Raw genomic sequence first — 26,405 nt, forward strand, 5'->3', positions numbered from 1 at the left:
ATGGGGGACTTTAATAATCTGCTATTCTCCCATGAAAGAATAGGCGATAGAGCTGTGCACCTGAGGGAAATCCTCCCTTTTGCCAATAGTTTGAATGTAGCTGGGTTAGTTGATCATTCGGCATCAGGATGCTTCTTTACCTGGAATAGTGGAGGGGACAGTGTTAGAAAATGGTCAAAAATAGACAGATGCCTAGTCAACTCTGCTTGGTTTCCTCAATCAAGGTTTCTTGGATCATTGCCCTGTGGTGTTGTCTTTTCTTTCTACCTTCCGAAGTCATTTCCCTTTTAGGTTCTGTAATTTCTAGATGCTTCATCAGGATTTTGCTAATATGGTGAAAGTATGTTGCATAGTAGTAGATCATAGAAGCCCAATGTTTATGTTAACAAAGAAACTGAAGAGCCTAAAAGTTGTTTCGAAAGGGTGGTCATGGTCCATCTGCAGTAATACTCAGAGGATAGTCAAAGATGCACGAGAGGAGCTAGATGCCATTCAAGAAAGACTCCATCAGAACCCATTAGATTGTTCTCTTAGTGCACAAGAGTTCCTCGTTCGAGGGAAATTATGTGATTTGCTCAAACTGGAGGAAGCGGATATCTACCAAAAAACAGATATATATTGGATGGCATTTAGGGATAAATGCAACAAGTTTTTCTTCAATTCTTTAAAGGAGAAAAAAAGGAGAAATTATGTATGGAATGTTATTGATGAGCGAGGTATCTGCAGGGAAGGAAGGGAACTCGTAGCAAAAGCATTCTTGAGCTACTACAAAGAATTGCATGGGAAGCCATCTAGTGTACCATGTGATTATGAGTTTCCTAATAACCTCAGGGTGGCGGAAATAAACACTATAACAAGTCAGTTTTTAGAATCTCAAATGTCTGAATCCAAAATAAAAGAGGCCCTGTTTGGCATGGAGGATAACAAGTCATCGGGTCCTGATGGGTTATGCTTGTTTCTTCAAAAAGTGCTGGCCAACTATTGGGGATGATTTCATACGAGCTATCAAGTATATTTTCACACATAAGCAACTGGCAGGAGGGATAAATGCTATGCTGCTATGCCTTATTCCAAAAATGAAAAATGCTTCAAATGTTAGCTCCTTAAGACCTATTGCCTGCTGTAATATCATATATAAATGTGTTTCGAACGTTCTAACAAATAGGATGAAGAATTGTATAGCATCGTTGATTTCTACATCCCAATTTGCTTCTGTACCTGGGAGGTCTATCCAGGATAACCTTCTCCTTGCTCATGAATTGCTTAGAGGGTATTGAAGGAAGAAAAGGCAAAAAAGATGTGCTATAAAGCTGGACATAAAGAAGGCATATGAGTCAGTCTCTTGGCCAGTTCTAAAAGGCATACTGTAGAAGTTCAATTTCCCCCCTCTTTTCATAGATTGGCTCTACATGTGTTATGCTTCTTCTTCGTATTCTGTGATGGTAAATGGCACATTAGAAGGGTATTTTAGAGGACAACGAGGGCTTCGACAAGGTGACCCAATTTCCCCATATATGTTTGTTCTTATTATGGAAGTGTTGAGTGCTCTTCTTTAACAAGGGCTCCAGCTGAATTTGATACAAGCCCACTCAAAGTGTAAAAAGTTGGAGATCTCCCACCTCTGGTTTGCAGATGATGCCCTTTTTTGTAAAGGAAACATGAATTCTATACTAACAATCAAGGATATCTTAGCATCCTTCAATTCTCTCAAGCTACGAGGCTGAGCTTGAGTAATGAAAAGACTACTCTCCTAACAAGAAGTATGACTGAAGATGAAGGCCGAGAACTAGCAGCTGTCATGAACATCTCGATTGTTTCACCACTAGTAGCCTACCTTGGGCTTCCACTAACTGCATCAAGATTGGGAATAAGAGACTGTCTACCGCTTATAGAGAAAATCACTAGTCATATCTCCAACTGGAAAAATAAAGACTTGAATAGAGCGGGAAGAGTACAATTAGTCCAATCAATTTTGTCATCATTTCAAACTTATTAGGTTAAGAATTTTGTGTTGCTAAAAGCAGTATTGGATAAGGTGGGGAAGATTTGTAACAGATTTATTTGGTCAGGACCAAAGATGGAAAGGAAGATGCACCACTCGAGTCATGCAACCCTCAAAATAGAGAAAGAACAAGGAGGACTTGGTCTGATCGATCCAAAGTTTTGGAATCAAGCAGCGTACTGTGGCTTAGTGTTCAAATTGGCATAAAGATCAGACAACTTATGGGCAAAGTGGTCATAGGAAAATAATATTAAGCACAACAAGTTCTAGACTATGAAAATACCACAGGACTGCTCTTGGGTTTGGCGAGGGATATTGAAACATCGGGAGCTCTCATGGAAGTTTGTGAAGTATAATATTGCAACAGGTAATGAAACAAGCTTTTGGCATGATCCCTGGTGCTTGGGACCTCTCTTTTTAAATTCTCAAGCCAAAGTCTGCTAGCCCACTCTATACCTCAGGAAGGAAAAGTGGCCGACGTGATAACTAATGGCTACTGGTCGCGAACCATCTTTGACTTACCCGAGTCTGAAGTAAAGAAGTGGATTCTAGGTACTGAAATAAACTTATATCTTGCTGAAGATAGAGTTATTTGGACCCCTACAAGCACAGGAGAGTTTTCTATTTCATCTGCCTATGCTGCTATTAGGAATGTGCGAAGTAAGGTAAAATGGTTCAAACTTATTTGGGGAAAGCTCTCGGTTCCAAAGCACTCCTTCATTATGTGGCAGTTATTCTCGGGAGCTCTGCCTACATAGAATTGTTTAATGGTGAAAAAGGTGCTCAGCCAATCTCGATGTTGTCTATGTGATTCCTTTGAGGAAAGTTTGGCACATTTATTCTTTGACTGCTCCTATTCAAAAATTGTGTGGCAAGGTGTAAAAAAAACTATAGGATTATCAGAACATATTCGTGAATCCCATGTTGAATGGTATCGACTGATGCACATTTGCAGACCAAACACTATGACGTCTGAAGTGATGAGGGCGCTAATTTGTGCGGATGTTCAAGCCATATGGAATGAATGAAATTGGAGGATTAAAAAGAAAAGATTTACACCTGCTGAAGTGGTAAGTCTACGAGCACTTAATAGAATGAAACTCTATTTGGGGAAAATGTTGGAAACAGTAAAGGATGATGTGGTGCTGCGTTCGCTTCTGTTGAAGTTGGGAATAGGAGCAAGGTTCAAACAAAAGGTGGAACAATGGAATCGGTGGAAGGCAACACCTTCTGACACCGTTACCCTAAATGCAGATGGGTCAATGCAAGATGACAGTGCTGGATTTGGTGGAGTGTTAAGGGTAGCAAAAGAGAGGTAATTCTAGCGTACAATGGAACTTCCTCTAGACGCTCGGTGTTGCACCAGGAACTGCTAGGGGTAAAAAAACTATTGGAAGGTGGCATAGCTATGCGTATATGGAAATTACAAGTTCATTTAGATTCTATGAGAGACTCAAATTATGAACAACAGTGAGCAACTAACCACCGTGGTATTGTAGGAACTTAGTCTCCCATATAAGAAGTTTAGCTACGCAGTTTGAAGATATTGAGTTTAAGCATGTGTTTCGTGAAGGTAATCAAGTGGCAGATCACCTATCAAAAGTTACAAGGTCCTTATGTAATGAATCTATCTTCTTTATCCCCCATGGACCAAAAACTTTGTGAGTCGATTAAAGGGGATAAGGACAGAAAAATGTACTTGCGTATTTTGGCTTAATAAAAGGTTGGGGTATCCTTAACCCCTAGTTACTTTAAAAAAAAAAGATTCCCTTAAATAAAATTTGTGATTTTTGAAAATTTACTCTTTAAACAGATAATGTTCTTCTCTATATTGTTGTCGGTTGCTATACTATATATTTTTGCTCTACTAAATGAGGGATGTCTATGAACTTTAACTCAATTCAATGACACAATGGTGGTAGTTTAATAACCCAATATAATTTACTAACTGATCAATATATTTTGAGGACTAGGAATGCTTCTTCAGATGATTATGTGCTGGAGTTTAAGATAGGCAAGTAAAACTATACTATAATGTGATGTGAATTAATTAGCTAAACTTTTAGAACTATTACTCGTCTCCTTTTAACTCTGAGCTACATAGCCAAGAAGTAGAAAAGGCTACGGAGATTCAAGCTGTTAAAGATGTGGAAATCCTGACTCTGAGACAGAAAGCTAGAGTTACTGATGCTCTAGAAGGGGAGAGAAACTCAAAGTATTTCCACGCCATAACAAAGATGCGATTGGCTAAATCCCAAATTGTGGAGATACAAGATGACCAGGGAAACAAGCTGACGCAACAGGCAGAGATTAAGAAATTCATTGTGGAGGCATACGAGGAAAAATATAAGTACTCAGAAGTTAACATCATTCCTTTCCTGCTAAATCTCATCCCTAAGCTTGTTACAGACGAGGAAAATGCTTCTCTCACTGCCATCCCCACCATGGAAGAAGTCAAAGGCGCTGTGTTTGCCATGGATGCTAACAGTGCCCCAGGTCCAGATGGATTCCAGGGATGTTTCTATCACTCTTACTGGAGTATTATTGGAGATGACGTCAGCAAAGCTATCATTTCTTTCTTTAGGGATAACACACTCCCTCAAGGTATGAATTCTAGCTTCCTCGTCCTAGTGCTGAAAATAGACAACTCCATGGCAGTTAACCACTTCAGGCCGATATGCTTGAGCAACTTTCTCTTCAAGATTATCACCAAAATTCTCTCTCTGAGAATTAAGCATATCCTAAACCACAACATAAGTGGAGAGCAATTAGCTTTCATTAAAGGAAGAACAGGCATAACAGGGATAGCTTTGGCCTCGGAAATGATGAATGAGCTGGATCTAAAGAAAAAAGGTGGAAATTTGGCAATGAAACTGGATATTACTCAAGCGTTTGACTCACTCAGTTGGGAGTTCCTTCTTGAAGTACTCTCACGATTTGGGTTTAATAATACTTGGTGCTCATGGATCTCTACACTGCTAAAAAGTGCTCATATCTCTGTTATGATCAATTTGGGTCCTTGTGGCTTTTTTGGAGCTGGTAGAGGATTGCAGCAAGGTGATCCCCTCTCTCCTATACTATTTGACATAGCTGAAGATGATCTAAGCAGAGGTATAAACTGGCTCTTCCATATGGGGAAGATTAAGCATATGACGGCAGCTGGAAATTGTCCGAGCCCGACACACATCCTCTTTGCTGATGATATTTTCATCTTTGCGAACGGAGACATTCGAGGACTCAAACTGCTTAAGGAGATGCTCTATCTTTACCAGTTTTCAGCAGGGCAGTTTTTTAATCCCTCAAAGAGCAAACTCTACTTGGGAGCCATGCCTGACACCAAGAAGAATCGAGTTACCTCCCTATTTGAATTCCAGCTCAGCCAACTGCCGGAGAGGTACCTTGGAGCACCCATTTTCCAAGGCAGAGTAACTCGAGCAAGAATTCAAGTTTTGGTGGAAAAAATCAGGAGGAGAGCTAGCGGATGGGCTGGTAGGATGCTGTCTTTCCAAGGGCGAGTGGTTCTGGCACAGTCAATCTTAAGCAGCCTTCCATTATACAACATGTCGGTTTATAAATGGCCAGATAAATGCATAAAGGAATGTGAACTCGCCATAAGAAATTTCATCTGGTCTGGGGATCCAACAGTGAGAAAGGCAGTCACTCTAAAATGGGAAAAGGTCTGTAAGCCGCTCGATGAAGGGGGAGTCGGTATTAGAAGGCTCAAGGAGCTGAACCTTGCACTCCTTATGAAGTTAGCCTGGAACTTTCTGCATGGGGAGACAGAGTGGAGCAGATTCATGAAGCAAAAATGCACAATGAGGGATGGTAATTACCTAACCTACCACAAGCATTCATCAGTATGGCAGGGATTGAAATGGGCATTAAAGGAAATGAAGTCTTTCCTAGGATGGATTGTGGGACAAGGAAGAAGCATTAATTTGTGGCAGGAACCTTGGGTAGGATCAGCAGTGGCAGATGTGGTTCAGGGTATAAACTGGAGGGAATTATCGGCAAAGGTCTCAGACCTCATCATCAATAACAAATGGCATATCGCAACACCTATTCAAGAAGTGCTATTGAAAGCGGGCATCGATGTCAATCACCTCAACCCACCAATAGGAGAAGAGCACGATACCAGAATCTGGAAAACCTCTCACGATGGGATTTTCACAGTGAAACAAGGGTTCGAGGCGATTAGAAAAACAGAAAATAAGATCAGCTGGTATACGTGGGTGTGGGCTCGTCATATTCACCCTAGACAAGCTGGCCTAGCTTGGAAACTGATCCACCGAGTGGTCCCAACATATGACAGAGTGCAAAGGAAAGGAGTCCAACTTGCTTCGCGATGTAGGCTCTGTGGGAAGGAATCAGAAAGCGTGAAGCATATGCTCTGGGAGTGTGAAGAGGCTACTTATTACGTGTGGCGATGGGCTTCGAATTACTTTGGAGTAAAGCCCTCAGGCATCACCTTAAAAGCGATCATGGAGGCAGGAAGAGGACACAGCCAGATACGGAAGGAACTCTGGAATGTTGCGGCTATCCATCTCATAGTCCAAATATGGAAAGTTCGTAATAATATTTTCTTTGAAGATGGGAAGCTAAACCAGCAGAGAATAAAATGCGAAGTCCTTAAAGGGGTAAGCATCGCTGGTATCCTTCTATCTGGGACAATGAGTAACTCTGCCATCGATCTTCAGATTCTACACCAACTGAACATCAAACGAAGAGTGCGACCAGCGAGTAAAATCAGAGAAGTGTCTTAGATCCCTCCTGAGATAGGGGTAGTTAAGGCCAACACAGATGGTTCGGCATTCGGAAATCCAGGAAATGGGGGTGCGGGAGTCATTTTCAGGAACTATACGGCTAAAGTTCTGGGTACCTTGGTACAAGGCCTAGGAGTTACTACAAATTATGAGGCAAAAAGTTTGGCAGTGGTTTTGGCGGCCGAAACTGCTGTGGAAAAAGGATGGCAAAAACTCTGGATAGAGAGTGACTCTATGGCAGTAGTTTTAGCATTCAAAGGAAGAGAAGTCCCATGGTGGCTGAGAGCAAGGTGGTATAGAGCATCAAGGCTTATTGACTGGAAAATCTCACATACACTCAGAGAAGCAAACTTTGGGGCAGATGTGGCAGCAAAACATGGATCAACTTGGGGGCTAAACTGAACTGCCCCCAACATCTCCATAGTTAACTTGGGGGCTAAACTGAATTGCCCCCAACATCTCCATATTCAACTTGGGGACAAACTAAACTGCCCCCAACATCTCCATATTCAACTTGGGGGCTAAACTTAATTGCCCCCAACATCTCCATACTCAACTAGGGGGCTAAACTGAACTGCTCCCAACATCTCCATATTTAACTTGGGGGTTAAACTGAACTGCCCCCAACATCTCCATACTCAACTTTGGGGCAAGCTGAGGTGCCCCCAACATCTCCATGGTAGCGGGGGGGATGAGCCCTTCGCGGATGATGAGGTCCGAATTCAACTTAGGGGCAAACTGAGCTGCCTCCAACATCTCCATACTCAACTTGGGGGCAAGCTGAGGTGCCCCCAACATCTCCATGGTAGCGGGGGGGATGAGCCCTTCGCGGATGATGAGGTCCGAATTCAACTTAGGGGCAAACTGAGCTGCCTCCAACATCTCCATACTCAACTTGGGGGCAAGCTGAGGTGCCCCCAACATCTCCATGGCAGTTGGGGGATGAGCCTTTCGCGGATGATGAGGTCTGAATTGAACTTGTGGGCAAACTGAGCAACCTCCAACATCTCCATATTCAACTTGGGGGCAAACTGAGCTGCCCCCAACATCTCCATGGCAGTGGAGGGGATGAGCCCTTCACAGACGATGAGGTCCAGATTCAACTTTGAGCAAACTGAGTTGCCCCCAACGTCTCTAAAGCAGCGGAGGGGATGAACCCTTCGCAAAAGCAACTTGAGGTTGTCGGAGGAACACAAAAAAAAAAATATGAGATCAAGTCATGGTACGATGAAGGTTTAGAATTCAAGTATGAGTACAGGAGAGGTCATGAAACCCCATATTTGAGTTTTTGGGCCTTGTTTTACCATTATCAATATGGGGGTGACATGTTTAAAGTGCATGTAGCTAACCACTAAAATAAATTGGATTGGTACGACCAAATATTGGAGTCAAGTGGTGGCTGTATAGGTGATCGTTTGTTTAGTTAGTTGTATTAATCATCCCATTTCATGTTCTAATGGTATTGTATGTACAGGAGTGTATAACTCATAGCCCATGGCTTTTATAGCTAAGGTTTTAGTGTGTGCATGGCTATTGTTAAAATTTATTCTCGGCGATTGAATACGTATGGGACCTAGTATTCTTTGAGTTTGGTATCCTTATGTATTAGTGTGAGATGGAAGAACTACTTATGGCTTGGTCCCTGAAAGGGAAGCAGCTATGCCGGGCGGCTTCCCTAGGTAGGTACCTATCCCGTAGAGTTCTTTTTTTATGATGTATGATTGTGGTTTTATTTTGGAAATATATATATATGTTAGAGCTGTAGGAACCGTTATGGTTTACTATGAACCGCGAAACAGCCACGCGCAGCGGAATAAGGGGTGTCCCAGTTTGGTTAGAAATTTACCTTTTAGATCAACTTCTTGATATCTCTACGAATCCAATAGCTATGAAAATAGCAACCACCTCTTGATCTTCTATTGTATTCCTTTTAATAGAGTGGATGTTGTGTGAGCAACGATCTACCAACCCCTTTATTTCTCACAAAGCTAGAACCGATTTTGGATCTATCTTTTCTTGCCTCTTTTTTCAATCCAGATGAATAGTGAATTCGCCCATAAGAGAAGGGTTTCTATTTTTAGGCTACAACAGGGACCATGAGGAGAAATTAGGGTTGGGCCTCCTGACGGGCTTAGGCTTCCCATGTTCGCCTAGAACACACGACCCAAGTCCGTCAACAAATGACTTATTCCACTGAAGGCCATTGTTGCACTACCGCCCTAATCCCAAATTACGTGTTACGTTTATGGGCTCCATATTATATGCTCGTTGATCTCCCCGTGTTTAAGACATTGAATGTCCATTGATTAAGTCAAGTTACTGACAACTACATTAATAAACTTCTTATGTCCTTGAGTAGTACCACTCAACCTCATTGTCATGTTGGATTAAATCCACCTGCAGGGTTTACATGATGATAAAAGCCCAAAACTGTAGTTTTAACCCCTTAATAATCATACTGTTAGACCAATTATGTGAATAATAAGTAAGAGTTAATACTGATTACGTGTTTTTATGCATTTCAGGCTTCAAAGTCCATTATGTGCAGAAATGTGCCACTTTAGCGAGATAAAGGAGCAAAAGTCAGCAGAACTTCCGAATGCCATATCTTTGGACTCAGACCTCGGAATTGGGCCTACCTTATCTCAAAACGACCAGCTCGGAAAGAGCTTTGTAATGGTCTAAGCCTTGACCCAATCAGAGGAGCAAAAGTGGACGAAAAGTCTGTTGAAGCCGAATCTAGCTGAAGAGGCCTTTTTGGACTGAAAGAATTGGGTTTTGGGCCTGATTCTCTGGCCCAAAACATGGCTCCAAGCCCATGCACGATTTTTGGATCTGAAAACATATAAAAAACAAAAGCTTAGCTCTCTGTTAATGGTAGATAGGTTAGAGTAAAAAGTAGCCATTAAAATAGCTTCTAGATCTAGTTTTATTTAATTGTTTTTGATTAAGTGTAGTTTAAAAATCCAATTATTGTATTAGATTAAACCCTTGAATCTTGTTCTTCATTTTGATTAGATCAATAAAGTAGTATTTCTATCAACTTCGATTTTTGTCATTTCCATTTCTAGATCTAATTTAAATTCCTGTCCTTATTGCATTTTAGTCATTAAATTAGATTTCATTATTGTTTAATTAAGTAAATTTCAATTCTTTATATCATGTTTAGTTTAAATTTAATCGGAAATGATTGCGTAATGATTCTCGGCTAAACCTCCATTAGAGGGGGTTGAGAAACCTTGATGAAAGCTTGATTCCGATTAACGTAGATTCGTCGTAATTTCCTTTCCACTCTAGAAACGTTTAGTTCACCATGAGAATGGGTTTAATCGTTCACATGCTAGTTATTAATTGGTAGAAATGCCATGTGTAATTAGGGATTAGGAAGAACCAATTGTTCTGCGAAGCAGTTCAATTCAGATTACTGACGATTAAGTAGTTAATAGGATTAAGTCGAAGTTAAGGTGGAATCAATTCCCCCTAACTCCTTATCATCGAATCAACGTAGCATTCCCTTAGTTATTCCTATCGTCGACTAGTTGCATTTCGTGGGTAGTTGCATCGTAGTCTAGTTGCCTTTTTCGTAAATCTCTCATTAGACTTTAAGAAGAATACTTACACGTGAGAACACAAAGATGGAAGGACTAGGAGTGGAACGAATCACTCTACTCCACTATATCTCATAGGATTGAGAGTAGAATCTTTGATAAACATAGGCTCGCTCATAAGTTAAGTTTTAGTTTACTTACGTTTTGAATTCATCGTTCATTTCGTAGGTAAACTACTCATTTTACATTTATCAAATGGCGCCGCTGCCATCTTAGTTTCACTTTCGTATTGTTTTCGTAGTGTTAGTACTGTTCTTAAAGTCCCATTTCACCCACCCACCCTTGTTTGATTCATACTGTGGTTGCCCGTTTCAGCTTTGGAAAAATTCCGTGATAAAATACGGATGAGCGACGACGCTTCAAGGAGAGCGAACCGCACTAAGTTACTGGAATTTCATCTACCACCTTGCTTGGCGCATACATACCAACAAGCGCGACCAGCACCAAACACTGTAATTGAATTTACACCGAATAATTCAGGAGGAGAGCCTAGCTTCTTAGCTGATTTTTCCGAATTCGACGGTTTTGATTCGAACTTTGATCTTTCATATTTTTTTTTCGTTGTTCTAACCTGCTCTATACACCTGAACAAGCGTAAACAAGACGCTATTCATAAGTTTAAGCAAGGGCCGAATCGTATTCCTTTCTTCCACACCTCGCGATCTCCTCGTTAGAGGTTTATACTAGTATATCGAATTGTTTGGAGTGTTGCATGTTTAGTTAAGCTCGACTTAGTCTTGCATGAGATTAAGGTCCTGGTCGAACAAAACACCTAACGTAAATACACAACAACAAAGAACAAACAAGTCTATCTAGTATACCACACACTACACCTCTAGCTACTATTTCACACACACCACCGATATAATGGGGAAGAAAGAGAGACTCCTCTCTCGGACTTCTACAAAGCCTTGAGCGATAGCCCCAAATCTTGCATCGTTCTAGCAGACCCGGGGATTTGAGAATCCCTCCAAATATTTTAATTTGTTACCCATTTTTCATGGTTTAGACCATGAAAAACCTTATCAACATTATCGTAGGATTGAACAAGTCCTAACAACATTCCACCATCCTACGGTTGGTACGGAACAAATTAAATTAAGGGTATTCCCTTTCACCTTAGCCGATAAGGGCGTCTTGGTTAACGCCCAAGCGCCTAATTTTGTGGACTCGTGGGCTAAACTTGTTCAATTGTTTATGGAACATTTTTACCCACCCCTAAAGACGGATGAGATGCTTTCCAAGATTCATTTCTTTCGACAAAATCCTCATGAATCATTTTCAGAGGCTTGGAATCGCTTTCACCGATCCGCTTATAGAGTGTCCACACTATAACCTAGCAAAAGACACGTTAGTTCGTGCTTTTTCAAAGGACTTCAACATCACCATAAAGAAGTCCTTGACATAATGAATGGGGTAGTTTCTTAAGTAAAGGAGCCTGGAGGCTTATAAATTTTAGACGACCAAACTAAGTTTAAATAATAACTGGGGAGGTAGTGACGATTACATTCCCGGCCCGCTAGTTCTACTAATACGATTAAGGCCACGGTATGTTTGAAATTAAACACGATTCGAAGCTTAAAACTCTAATCGAATCACTCACTAAAAGGTAGAGGCCATTTCAGTACAACAAAAGCCTATCCCCGTCATGAATGTAAATTCAAATCCATGTAGTTTCTGTTTGAGTCCCGAGCATCCGAACCCCATCGCCCTATAGCCTATGAACAGGCTTGTTCCATTAATAGTGAACCTAACGCCCCTTGGAGACAAAATCCCAACTTCGGTTGGCAAAATAACCAACACGTCACACCTCAAGGGTACAATAATCAATATGTTAGGCCCACGCACAGCTTTAACCAAGCTCCACCACGACAAGGATGTGGTCGAGGGGTAATTTTAATAATTATAACAACCAAGTGCAACCTCGACAAGGTCAAGCACAAGGTCAAGGTAATTATAATAATTATAATGCTAATAGAGGTATCGTTAGGTAAATAATAATTATCAGAATCCACCAATAAATAATTCACGTGAAATAGTTCCAGTCACACCACCCGTGACTACTACACCCACACAACCGGATCGCCTTGACACTTTCATACAAGCGAGCCAAAAACTTTTCCAAACTATGGCTCAATCTAACCAACAGCTTCTACAATCCGTTAATAATTTAACCCAACAGTTGGCTCAAGATAAAGCCCAAACCAAAGGTGTGTTGCCAGGTCACGCAATACCTAATCCTAAAACAACAAACACAGCCTTTGAGGTAACCGATAATACTAGTAATGAATATGCAAATGTAGGTGAGATAAATGCCATCACCACTCTCCGTTCTGGCAGAGTGGTTGATAACAAGGTAACTATGCCTATAGTTACCCCACCAGTAGCCCCTACACCGCTATTTTACTAGATACCAAATAGAAAACTGAAGAGCCTACCATCGTAGAGGTACCGGTTACAACACAACCTAAGAAACAGAAAAGCCACGGTTAAACATCCAGTGATACCATTGCTAAATATAGACGTAAACCACCGTTTCCACAAAAATTAGCCATGTTAACTAGGGATACAAATTATGAGGAGATTAGGGACGTTTTTAAGAATCTAACTATAAACCTTCCCTTCCTCGAAGCTATTAAAAAGCTACCACACCATGCTAAGTTTCTTAAGGAATTGTGTACTACTAGGCGTAAGACAAATATACCAAAAGACGCCTTTTTAACGTAACAATTCCCAACCTTATCCGAACATAATGGAATTGTTAAGTACAAGGACCCCGGTCGCCCCATCAGATAATGCACCTTAGGAGATTCTTATCTGACGACCGTCGTTATTAGACACGGGGGCTAGTGTTAACTTACTCCCATTTTATTTGTATAGACAAATAGGTCTAGACAAGATGCAACCCACTAAAATGACGTTGCAATTAGCTGATCGGTCTATTAAGTATCCTAAGGGTGTAGTCGAAAAATGTGCCGGTAAAAGTTCAGGATTTCTACTATCCGGCTGATTTTGTAGTCCTCGATACGTAAGTCGCTAACGACTGGGTGTCCGATCATTTTAGGGCGCCCTTTCCCGCAACCGCCAATGCGCTCATTAATTGCCGTGATGGTTCAATGTCCATGTCTTTTGGCCATCTTGTTGTTGAAGTCAATGTTTTAAAACAAAGACACATTTACCCGATTCATCTATGGAGGAAGAGGTTAGCATGATCGAGAGCTTCGCCGAGATTATTTCAACAAACACGTTCCACGATAGTCATATGCCCAAAATTCTTTCCTTTGGAAAGTCGACTCCAACATTTTCATCCCTACACTAGTCGATACACATATTATTGATGAGGACGAGATAGATGACTTTCTCAAAGATGTAGAGGACTACCATAGTAATGTGGATATGACCAATCTAGATGAGGAATTGACGAAGTTTCTTCGAGTAGGTGACGATTCACCCTATCAAGATCTACCTTGCACAACATCCACCTCGATTCCCCCTCCTTCCACCCTTTCAAAGGAATCTCGAAGTTTGCACTCGATCCTTTTGTTTCTCCCTGTGCTTCATAATTTTTAAATCCTCCTAGCAAAAAGCGAGATACTTCGGAAGGACAAACTATTTGACACCTTCATTTTCAGAATTGAGACAAGTTCCTACACACACAATGAATGAGTTCGGTGCTAAAACCACATCCTCATCAGGTATGTGTCGTCTTTCTACAACTTATCCATATCCACGATATTCTCCACAACCATTCACTTTTCCACACTTATTTACTAAAACACCCACGCATTCAAAAAAATTAAAAAGAAGGTGCATGATAGGTTACACAATAGGGTTATCCGACTTCGTTTGGATTCCACTAGGGTCATACAGAGGAAATCTTGGTGTTTGATTGTGTTTGGATATATTTTCTGTGATATTTATTTATGGAATGATCCACAACTATTTCGGTTGTTGATATATGATCAACTGCATATTCATACATATGTTTTAGATAAAGTCTCGAGTATCTGACTATAAACGACTCAATTTCTGTGTTTGGTGCACTTCCTTTCACTTCAATATATTGGTGAGTGCACCATTAAGGTAACCGGGCCCTCCCTATGGAGTCTGTGGCTGTAAGTACCGGATCCTAAGTCTACGGTTCACATAGTTCACGTTTTCCACTCTTGCATGTTTTCTCGGATTTTTGAGTCATGTTTCTCTATGGTGTGAATTATGTCTTTATTGCTTATTGTTTTTCCTTATAAAAATAAAAATAATAAAAATAATAAATAAACATAGTAATCTAGGAAGTCTCGGGAATCTGACTTTAAAAGACCATCGCTAAAACAAATTTTCTAAGCTTCGTTGTAAAAAATTTGTTTGGGGGTGGGGTGTTCGTGTTTCCGTACTAAAATGTTTTATGTCCCATTAGAGTTGCTTAGGCTGTTTTATTGTATTACGATTCGGATTGACATAATCTATTAATTTAGAGTTCATTCGTTCGCATAACTTACGTTATGCACGCACTTCGAGGCGTTTTCTACTATCTCGTATGTCATCTGAAGTCGGAATAGAGTGTTTTATGGATCGTTGGATAGGAAATTCTCTCCTGATCATGTCCATATCTCATTCACCAAAATCGGACCGGTAACGAAGCGGCAATTTTAGTTTGAAATCGCGCTAAAAATCGTAAAATTCGACAAATTCGCATTGGGCTTGGGCCCAACCCGCTTCAACTTCGCTTCAACCAGCATACAAGCACCAACAGCCAGCGACCGCATCGCTTTGCCTTCACCATCAGTTCATTTTTTTTTTTTTTCACAAACCTCCATTAACAAAGCTTCCAACCCGACCTAAAAATCAAAATAAAAAGAAAACCTAATCAACCCGCCCAAAATCCAACTCTAACCCCAAATCTTTCTAAAACAATATCACCACAACCACCACCGATTTCCATCACTAAAACCCACCAAAAATTCATAATTTTGGTGTTTGCGCCACCACCACTCCACCACCACCACCATTTGCTTCAACCGCCTATTAAAATCCCACCACCACATCACATTTCAACCCTCACTCCATTCCAAACACTAGATGGCTCAACAACGCCGAATTTTACCGAGCAAGTTTTCATCGCCGACCACTTCGCGCCGTTTTTACGGTGACGAAATGGCTAGTAGAGACCGGAGTAGTTTGTGGTATTCGACCGAAGCCTTCTACCACGTAAGACTTGGTTCGACGGTTCTACAACACCGGGGAGTTGAGGGGAGTAGGATTTTTGTGTTGGTAAAGAAGAAGAGGAAGGAGTTGACTCATCGATCGTTGGTCGAGATTCTAGGCATTCCGCCTAGAATCCATCCGATGCCACTTTACAGAGCCCCAGTTTTTGACGGGTAGAGCCTTTGATGGGCATGATCGTCATCAATGGGAGCTACAATACAAACTCCCATTGTGTTCGCCAGCATCCTCGGGACCAACCCCGGGCTACATTTCGGTGGATCGGGTCGGAATGTCCTAGGGAAGGACAAGGTCGGTGACATCGGTCCGACCGCCTCCACATCTTATGGGTACTCCAGAGCGTAAGCACGATTTCTGTATCTTGGAGTTTTTGCCGAGCATGATGATAGGGGGTCGGAAAGTCTTTGGCACCTCTTCTTGTGTTAATTACCAAGATCATGTCGAAGATGAAAGCAGCTCTCACGGCCCGATAGGATTTACATTACCCCGCACCGTGAACCCGCGATCTATAGGAGTGTGTCCAACAAGTCTGGAAATTGCCCGAGGATAGGGAACATGATGAGGTAGAGGAGGAGGATGAGGATGATTCGGAGGAGGATGAGGAGGACGGACTTGCTTTGATACGGATGCCTTCGAGAGGAGTTGTCGGGGATCGACGAGTAACGCATGGTCAGGCTTCATAGGGGCATCGTTCACTAAACACTATCTGGCAGACCTCGGACTCGACAGCGACTATTCATCATAACTCGAGCCCGCACCCGAGAGAGGATGAGAGATGGGAACAGCGAGGGCTGAGATGGAAGCCCAAAGGCCGGTTTAGAGTGGATATGCTTGCACGCTTCCCACCTCATACGACTCGGCTTCCGCCGAGGACACAAACTTACGAGGCATGAGCGCCGCCGACGAAGGACGACTGCTGCTGGACCTTCGGGAGCCCGTGAGCCACCACTAGAGAGTGCCCCCTCGCCACCGATGGCGAGGTGTTTAGAGAGTGTGAGGATTGATAGTGGTTGTTGTTTTATTTATTTTGTTGTGTTTTTATTGTAATGTAAGTTTTATTTTCGTAATTTGAATTTTGTAGCGAAAAGTACTCGAATGAAAATTTTAATATAAGGGGTTATTTTCAGTATGTGTGGTTGTTTCATATTGATCCCACCTTCCCAACTTGTTTGGGGTGGTTTTATCAATTCAAGCTTTATTTTTATATAACCCTAGTGTTAGAATTTATTGCGGAGTAAGGTGAAAATATGGCCGCGTTTAGGCATATCTATGATTGAGAATCATTGTAGGATGAAATCTAGATTAAATAGGTACATTCAATCATAAAATCAACCTAAAAGATACTGGGTTTGAATTAGAATCAAGAAAATGAGTTGTTTCCGTTTTCGGGTTTGGAAATTTTAGGATTTCAAAAACTGCCAGAAATACTTTTTGGCAACTCCCGATCTGTTTTAGCAATTTAAAACCTATATAAACTTCATACATTCTACACTCACAACTCACACTACATCTAACTTCCATCACGCACCCTTCACACCCGCATTCCCACCTTTCGTCTCCATTTTCGCGAAATCAACTCGAGCGCGCCGCTTGCAGGAGGAAGCAGCGCTCTACACTACACACGACGAAAAAGAAAATTTAGAGCGCGCAGCGCTTCAAGTCAAGCGACTTCGGCCAAACACTGGAATTCCAAAATACAAAGAGCGAGCGCCTCTAGTAATGGCGCCGGCGCTACCGACTTTTCGTGGACCAGAAAAATTCCAGTTTTCCGCAAGTTGTGCCCGGTTGTTTTGCAGTTGTTCCAGAGCGTAGTTTTGAGATGACATCTCCTATAATAATACCGGAACAATCTTTCGAAGATTTGTTCCAAAGCACTACTTTACGGTGCTTGGTTTTCATGAGGTGATCACATACGTTGGGCGGGAACCTTTTATGGTAAGACCGGGTGAACTTTATTCTCCAAAGACTTGCATCTTATTTTTATAATAACTGCATTTTCTTTGAGAGACCGGATGGAGAACAAGTGTTCTCCATCAACATTGACGATGAACCAATGGAAATTACCGTGTTCTTGCTAGCATTTGTTCTTGGACTTGCTATGCCCGGCCGAGATACAAGACCCATGGTGCTATTGGGTCGATAATATGCATGTCTACACTTATGAGTTTTACACGAGGCTTATGGGCAGGCATTTTCCAGATTGAGGACCAAGGGGACTATAACGTTGTTCTTGGTAGCCCGTCCATGAACATAGGAACTGTTATGTTTTGGATTATGCTAAACATTTTAGGGAATGGCGCTTTTTTCTTCGTGAATGACGCCACTTTGCAGCGTTTTCCTTTGCTTTAGCCGGGGACGCCGGTTCTATGACCTTCCCTTAACTTTGATGTCTAGTTTAGCACGAGCCCATACCATGAGGCATAAGTACCTTCTTATGCCCTGTTCTAATTCAACGATTATGCTATGTTTCTTTCCTATTTTTGTACACGTTTCACGGATTGGATTAGGGTAGACACGGTGCGACCAACCAATAGTATTATTCGATATTTCCGCAATGACTTGGCAAGGGTGGCGGATACAACCTCACCAGTTGCACCCTACACCCCATCAGACCAAGTGGCACTTAATAGGTTAGCAACCATAGATGATAAATGGCGTGAAGCCTGGCAAATTATCATAGCATGGCAGGACGCGAAGGAGCCTCACTTCTTTATAGAAGTAGAGGATGACGAAGATGACGAATAACAGCGGGAGTGGAGGTAAGTTTTAGTTTCTGTTAGTGTCTGCTTATGTCCCAAGCAATTTAATTCTGTTAACCCCATAATGGGTGGAACTCTTATAGAGTTGCGTCAGTTTTTATTTCCTATATTAGTACGTTCTAACCTTGTTTTGCAGATGTTTCTGAATTTCACGCGCTTCAATGGTATTTTTCCTACCCTCTTTATTTAAATGCTTTGAGGACAAAGCATGCTTCTTGTTTTGGGGGGGGGGTATAGAAACACGTGTAATTAAGACATCTGCTAGGATATAAATATGTATAATATGCATTTGTTTTCTAGTTAAAATTGCAAAAATTCAAAAATATAAATAAATAAGTTATGCTATACACTTAGGAATATTGGTATTGTTTCTTTCTCCATGCTCTTAACAATCTAGAAGTGTCACGTAGCTGTTGCATCAGAATAATTGTTAGAAACTTAGGTTAATATATAGGTAATAATCATTACATCTATCTATAAATATATTACATGAGTATCTATGATTGTTAGCGATAAGTTTCGAGATCTAGGCTAGAGTACTTATTCTACAAATCTCGTGAGAATATAGCCTAAAGCCTTATATGAGTTAAACATTTGAGAAATGACACAAGGGAGAAGTAAAATCCGGATAGAGATATCACCGTCCACTTGCTTGATCACTAAACCATATCCTAAGCGAGAATTTAGGCCCTTTTTGGATCGATATAGCTAGAAATTCTGACCTAAGTATATTTTTCGCTAGTCGTCCCACTGAGCCTTTCATTAGCCCTTTCATAAACCACAAATTCTTTACCCTGTTACAAAAACAAAACAAAAAAAAAAAAAAAATCAACCTACCCAATTTAGAATAAGTCTGAGAATAGAATGATGAAGAAAGAAGAAGAGAAAAACCTGTGTAAACAAAAATTAGTTAGTTGCTTCAGAAAATAAAGAAAAGAAGTTTCCATCCAAAGAAAAGAAAAATAAAAATAGAAATAAAATAAAAACTCCAAAAATAGAATAAAAGGGAGTCAAAAGCCAAAGAAAAGAAAAAGAAAAATATGGCTAAGGATGGAAACAAAGTGTAGAAGCAAAAGTAAATAACAAGGTTTCTCTAGTTACGTAATATGAAGACTCTATTATCTTAGACTTGTCCTTTTGAATATCCATTTCCTTCCTTCTTAAACCATCTCCTAATCCCCGCAACACCTAATAAAGACCTCTAGCTCAATTAGGAATAGGTTAGTGTGATAGTAAGTGGCAGATGTGTTTGATCGACCGGCTTCCTTGTTGTCATTGAGATTGTAAGGTAAAGTGTGCCCACTCGCATTAATGGAGTAGCTTAAACTTGAGTGGAAAAATCAGAGTGTTGTTTCTTGACTATTATTGTGAGAACCTACTTAAGGACGCTTATTCCGAAGTTCTCTAAAACAAACCTCGCTAAACATTTGATAGTACTACTCATTGTATATATGTTTATTGTAGATGATTGATTATTATGCATATATTAACTTAGGTTTTTGACTGGGTTATTCTTATTCAATTGCTAGAGAGATGTATAGATAGTTGAGCATGAATAAGGAAACAATAGTTTTATTTTCTTAGTCGTTGTAGTATAGATGAAGTTTGTGAGTACCTTCATCGGAAAACTCTCACGAGGCTATAACTTCGGCCCACTAGGGAATTCCTAGTGGTTTAAGGCCTTGTTGCATATGGTCAATGCAATCGCACTCAAATAAAACGAGAGTAGTTAGAACTCCATTTTTGGTCACTTATTCTAATTTCTCATCTTTGCTTGAGGACAAGCAAAATGCTGTTTGGGGGTGGTTTGATAAGAGCCCAAAACTGTAGTTTTAACCCCTTAATAATCATCTTGTTAGACCAATTATGTGAATAATAAGTAAGAGTTAATACTGATTACGTTTTTTATGCATTTCGGCTTCAAAGTCCATTATGTGCAGAAATGTGCCACTTTAGCGAGATAAAGGAGCAAAAGTCAGCAGAACTTCCGAATGCCATATCTTTGGACTCAGACCTCGGAATAGGGCCTACCTTATGTCAAAACGACCGACTCGGAAAGAGCTTTGCAATGTTCCAAGCCTTGACACAATCAGAGGAGCAGAAGTGGACGAAAAGTCTGTTGAAGCCGAATCTAGCTGAAGAGGCCTTTTTGGACTGAAAGAATTGGGTTTTGGGCCTGATTCTCTGGCCCAAAACATGGCTCCAAGCCCATGCACGATTTTTGGATCTGAAAACATATAAAAACAAAAGCTTAGCTCTCTGTTAATGGTAGATAGGTTAGAGTAAAAAGTAGCCATTAAAATAGCTTCTAGATCTAGTTTTATTTAATTGTTTTTGATTAAGTGTAGTTTAAAAATCCAATTATTGTATTAGATTAAACCCTTGAATCTTGTTCTTCATTTTTTGATTAGATCAATAAAGTAGTATTTCTATCAACTTCGATTTTTGTCATTTCCATTTCTAGATCTAATTTAAATTCCTGTCCTTATTGCATTTTAGTCATTAAATTAGATTTCATTATTGTTTAATTAAGTAAATTTCAATTCTTTATATCATGTTTAGTTTAAATTTAATCGGAAATGATTGCGTAATGATTCTCGGCTAAACCTCCATTAGAGGGGGTTGAGAAACCTTGATGAAAGCTTGATTCGATTAACGTAGATTCGCCGTAATTTCCTTTCCACTCTAGAAACGTTTAGTTCACCATGAGAATGGGTTTAATCGTTCACATGCTAGTTATTAATTGGTAGAAATGCCATGTGTAATTAGGGATTAGGAAGAACCAATTGTTTCTGGCATTCAATTCGGATTACTTGACGATTAAGTAGTTAATAGGATTAAGTCGAGTGAAGGTGGAATCAATTCCTCTCTAACTCCTTATCATCGAATCAACGTAGCATTCCCTTAGTTATTCCTATCGCCGACTAGTTGCATTTAGGTGGGTAGTTGCATCGTAGTCTAGTTGCCTTTTTCGTAAATCTCTCATTAGACTTTAAGAAGAATACTTACACGTGAGAACACAGCATGCGGAAGGACTAGGAGTGGAACGAATCACTCTACTCCACTATATCTCATAGGATTGAGAGTAGAATCTTTGATAAACATAGGCTCGCTCATAAGTTAAGTTTTAGTTTACTTACGTTTTGAATTCATCGTTCATTTCGTAGGTAAACTACTCATTTTACATTTATCACATGACAATCCTTATGAGCTCCTCAAGGGGACATCATCAACCCGACTTCCTGCGGGTCATAGATTCCTTCTATAATCAACAGCACACCTTACATACAATGTCATTACCCAATCTATCGCGTTTGTTGATTCACAAATGAATCTCACTCATTGATGATTTAAAGCAATGTACAATGCACGTAAGTGCTCGTTATTATATCCGGATTAAGAGGACAAGCATCCATAATAACAGAGGCGTTTGTTATCTTATATAGTCAATATAAAGAGAAATAACCTCACTTGGTCCTATTCAATACACACAAAGTGTACTAGTGTAATCCTATAGTCAAGATAGACTAATACCAGATTATACTATAATCGTACCAATGGTTTGTCCAAGTCCATTCAGGTTGTGAAAAATTACTTATACTTTATAAGGTACTGATGATATGATCTTCTGTGTGTCACCACACACCATATCATCTACAACATAAAGTATTAGACATATGCATATAACTAATAACATATATAATATGCATAACATTTGCCCATATGATTCTCATTCAAAATATAAAGAATTAGAGTTAATACAAAAGTAATGCTTTTAGTATATAACCCTATCAAGAGAGTGCTTAGGTTGATCGGTGTGATATGTTTAATATTGGATCCTTACGTATGCCATTTGATTACAATAGGCAGGTGCGGGAATTGCACTGAGTGTAATTTTTACTATAACTTGAATATTTATTGCTATAGGTGTCATTATTTCTAGTCATGTTTGTATCCACATGGTTGCAAGATTAGAGATATCTTCATTTGTTTAGTTTGTTGAGTCGATATTAGTTTGTTACTCAAGTGATATGGCATTTATCCATCCTTTGTGTATGGGTGTATTTGGAATATGTAGGGTTAGATGGTTTTGGTGAGACTGATCTGGTAACGTGGAGATGTATGTTAGTTGCATTGTATAAGTCGTATATTAAGGTTTTTGGAATGTTGTTTGTATATTTATAGTTTTCTTCTTATTCGAGGATTGGTTACTTGACTTAATTGGCATTGGTCGAGATGGTCAAGTAGCTGGTTTTACGAATCAGTATATCTTTTAGTAGTTGGGTGTACGACTGAGGCATGAGGTTTTATATTTGTTTTGGACGTATTCTTATTAAATGTTCAGGTTATGACAGGTTATTATGTTTATGAAATGTTGAAAGTACAAAGGAGGTTCTGCCGAAATTTCTCTAGAAAGGTCACATCTTGGGTATATTTGTTTGAGTTTTGAGGCACTGCAAGTCAAGGTCTTCTCGGGTCCGCCGTCTTCACTGACGGACCCAAGAGGGGGCATCTGTTGGAGCTAGATTTATGACCATAGACATCACAGGTAAGAGGAGCGATAGGGAGACAAATGGGCCTCGTATGGTATTGGGCTAAAGGGCTAGGCCCAAGGATGAGAGAAACCCAGTGACTGTGACCTAAAGAAAAAAGGGAGGAGGAAAAAGAGGGGAGGCGACAGGAAGAAGAGAGGAGACAAGGAGGAGAGAAAACTACGACACAACTTGATCCCCCCGAGGTACGTAGGCAACCCGGATGGGTTCAGCTGATGGGAAAAAGGTGAGATTTCAATTCTTCGAGATGAAACTGAGGAATGGAGACATGTAAGACGAAAAGGTGTGAATTGGATTAACACATCACCATTAATTTTATGATACTTGATGTCAAATGTTGATGGTTATATACTAGCTGTCATAAATATCTTTGATGTTTTTTATCAATGTGTCAAGTTTGTGACTAACAATTGTATACTTACCGTTCACTTTATGACGCATGATGTTAATGTTGATTGTTTTAGGCTAGCCGTCATAAATATCTATGTCATTTTTTTTATCAATGTGTCAAGTTTGGTGTCTAATTTATGAGTTTTTTTTCACAAATGTCAAGTCAAAAATTGTCTAACTTTTTCCTTCTAGCAAAACCGGTGTTTAATTAATTGTCTAACCATTTAGGAGCAATTAAAAACGAGGCACGGGACTGGTCGAGTTGAACCATGAATAACAATAGGGTTAAGTCTCGGGTCAGTAATAGCATACCCAATTCTCAATAACCATTTATTTTTCTTTTTTTTTGCTAATCCTTTATACCCAATTCTTAATAACCAAACTTCTCAAATAACCAAAACCCGGAATCCCTAGCTAATACCAAAGATAATAAAAAATGATATGGAGAAAAGATTTCCCCGCTCAACAGATATACACCGCATGCTTACTAATCTAATTCCCGGATCTTAAACTCCTTAACCTTAACAGTTTATTAACGTAAGTTGTCAAATTGGGATTGGAGATTGGTTGCTGCAAGGTAAATATTATTCCCGCTTATTTTCACTGTGATTCTTAGGGATTTGCTTTGGAAACCCTAGCATAGTATTGATAACACTCTCAATTATATATAAATTAAAAAGTCTGCGTCTTTTAACTCATCTTGCATTTCAGAACCGTAGCAGTGTTCTCTTAGCGTCGAACTTGGAGCGTATCAACAACAAAGACATCTTATTCCATTCCAAATGTAGCAAGGTGAGATTGTCACATCTAGCATTTCCAGATGATGTTCTTATGTTTTGCAAAGGTGATAATGCATCAATGCAAGATATTAAAGATGGCTTAAAAGTCTTTGGAAATGCAACTGGGTTAAAGATCAATAACCACAAGATGTCATTACTAGCTGGAGGCCTTAGTCAGCAGGATGCAAAAGCTTTAGCGGAGATTATGGGAATAGAATTGATTAAACCTCCAGTGAGATATCTTGGGCTACCACTCATCTCTGCAAGGTTGGGGATTAGAGAATGGCAGCCTTTAATAGAGAATGTTACTAGCAAGATTTTGAATTGGAAGTCAAAGCTGTTGTCTCATGCAGGAAGACTACAAGTTGTAAACTCTATTCTTATTGCTTTCCATACATATTGGTCCAGAACTTTCATTCTAATGGTTCTTGAACAAGTGCAACAGATATGTGTAAAAATTTTGTGGACTGGCTCTACAGAGAAGAAAAGGCATCACCAAGCTAGCTGGAATACTATTTGTCTTTCTAAGGAGGAAGGGGGTTTAGGAGTCATGAACCTACAAAGGTGGGAACATTGGGGCCTAGTGTGGTTTGATTTTTAAGTTGGTCACAAGGGGAAGAAACTGTCTGGGTCGACTGGACACGGCATCAATACATTAAAGAAAAGTTTTTCTGGTCCATGAGTATCCCAAAAGACTGCTCATGGACATGGAGAAACATTTATCAGATATGAAGCTAAAAGATTTATCAGATATGAAATTTCTAATGGTGAAGACACTCTCTTATGGCATGATATTTGGTGTTCAAGATTTTCTTTGATTGAAGATGTAGAAGCGAGAGCAGCATGAGATTTCCAACTAAATGCTACAGTAAATCTCTTATTTCCGATGGCACATGGAATTCAGAAGTTCAAAATTTGCAGGGATCAATGAAGTACAAATTAATTTGCACCTAGACAAAGACTTCATCGTCTGGGCTCCTCATCAAAGTGGTAAATTTACTTCCAAGAGTGCATACGAAGCTTTGACAAGAGAAAGAGAGAAGAAGTTTTGGTGCAGTATGGTATGGGGAAGATTTACTTCCACTCCTTTTGCACATGGCAGTTATTTTCTAATAGCATACCTACACATGACAAGTTAGTAAATAAGAAGATTCTCAATAGTTCGGTGTGCTACATGTGTAATGAAAGTAGAGAATTCTCAGCTCATTTATTATTTGAGTGTCCGTATTCAAGGAATTTCATTGGAAGAGTGAAATAGTTATAAGGAATCTGCACTGATGCCAGCAATGCGAATAGGGAATGGTTTTTGATAATTCGACAGTGTAAAAGTGTATAAGTGGGGGAGATCTATAAGGTGTTCATATGTGCTTTGGTGGATAACATATGGAAAGATCGTAATTGCAAGACGCTTTCGACACAATGGAAAACCTCCTGAGGTAGTGTTTAACAAGATGGTATGGGATTTGAGAAACTATTTACAAGTTCTAAGACCTGAACTTAGAGATAGTGAAAGTGGAAGAAGGTTGTTTCTCAGAATTGGTATTACCAGTGATTTCAAGCAACAGATGTACACAAACAGCTCATGGATTCCTCCGATGGGTACGAGAATGAAAGCAAACACAGATGGTGCCTTAGATAATTATGAGCCAGGTCATGGAGGAGTGTTAAGAAATTATGAAGGCAGGGTTATGGCTGCATTTAGTGGAAGTGGAGGTATGGCGTCAGTTATATTCCAAGAACTGAAAGCCATAGAGGTCTGTCTTGGTCGATGTCTGGTAGAAGGCTACTTAGAGGTAGAAGTAGAATCTGATTCATTAAAAGCCATCAATACGATCAACAAAATTGAGAAACCTCCATGGTATTGTCGAGATGTAGTGGTTTCTATTGAAAGAAAGAAGGAAGGCTTCAGTTTCATATCTTTTTCACATTCTTTTTGTGAAGTGAATAGGGTAGCTGATTATTTTGCTAGTTTACATAGAAATGTTGAAAATGTTGAATTTTTTACTGTACACTTTGCACATCCTCTAGATTTTGTTGTACAGAACATTGTAAACGAGGATGAGAATGGAACTATGTATGTAAGGAAAATTTAAATTAATATAAGTGGGGTTCTGCCTAACCCTAGTTTATTTGGAAAAAAAAAACTTGGAGTGGAGTGTGTTGCTTTTGCAAATGAAGTGATTTCTTATTAGCAAGTAAGATTTTACGTTCGCTTTTTTGTTATCAGTTAAGCATTCTATTCAGGTTTTATAATGCTCTTTTGATTTAAAATTTCATCAAATAGGGTGTTTGTAATTTTTTTAAAGGTATTATCTATACGTGACATGTTTT

At 39.8% G+C, this 26,405-nt stretch overlaps 2 protein-coding genes across 2 annotated transcripts; both read left to right on the forward strand.

Moving 5' to 3' along the window:
* Window positions 1–331: 331 nt before the first annotated feature.
* Window positions 332–991, forward strand: LOC147515843 (uncharacterized). Its single transcript, XM_086593065.1, has one exon. It carries the CDS (start codon window positions 332–334, stop codon window positions 989–991), a length of 660 nt encoding a protein of 219 aa, XP_086449191.1.
* Window positions 992–25,525: 24,534 nt separating this feature from the next.
* Window positions 25,526–26,167, forward strand: LOC147515844 (uncharacterized). Its single transcript, XM_086593067.1, has one exon. It carries the CDS (start codon window positions 25,526–25,528, stop codon window positions 26,165–26,167), a length of 642 nt encoding a protein of 213 aa, XP_086449193.1.
* The last annotated feature ends 238 nt before the right edge of the window (window positions 26,168–26,405 follow it).

This window comes from Coptis chinensis, chromosome 2 (assembly GCF_015680905.1).
Source record: "Coptis chinensis isolate HL-2020 chromosome 2, ASM1568090v1, whole genome shotgun sequence".
NCBI lineage: Eukaryota > Viridiplantae > Streptophyta > Magnoliopsida > Ranunculales > Ranunculaceae > Coptis > Coptis chinensis.

Coding starts and splice junctions, on each gene's coding strand:
- LOC147515843 (XM_086593065.1), top strand. CDS start 332: ATGGTGAAAGTATGTTGCATAGTAGTAGATCATAGAAGCCCAATGTTT.
- LOC147515844 (XM_086593067.1), top strand. CDS start 25,526: ATGGTATGGGATTTGAGAAACTATTTACAAGTTCTAAGACCTGAACTT.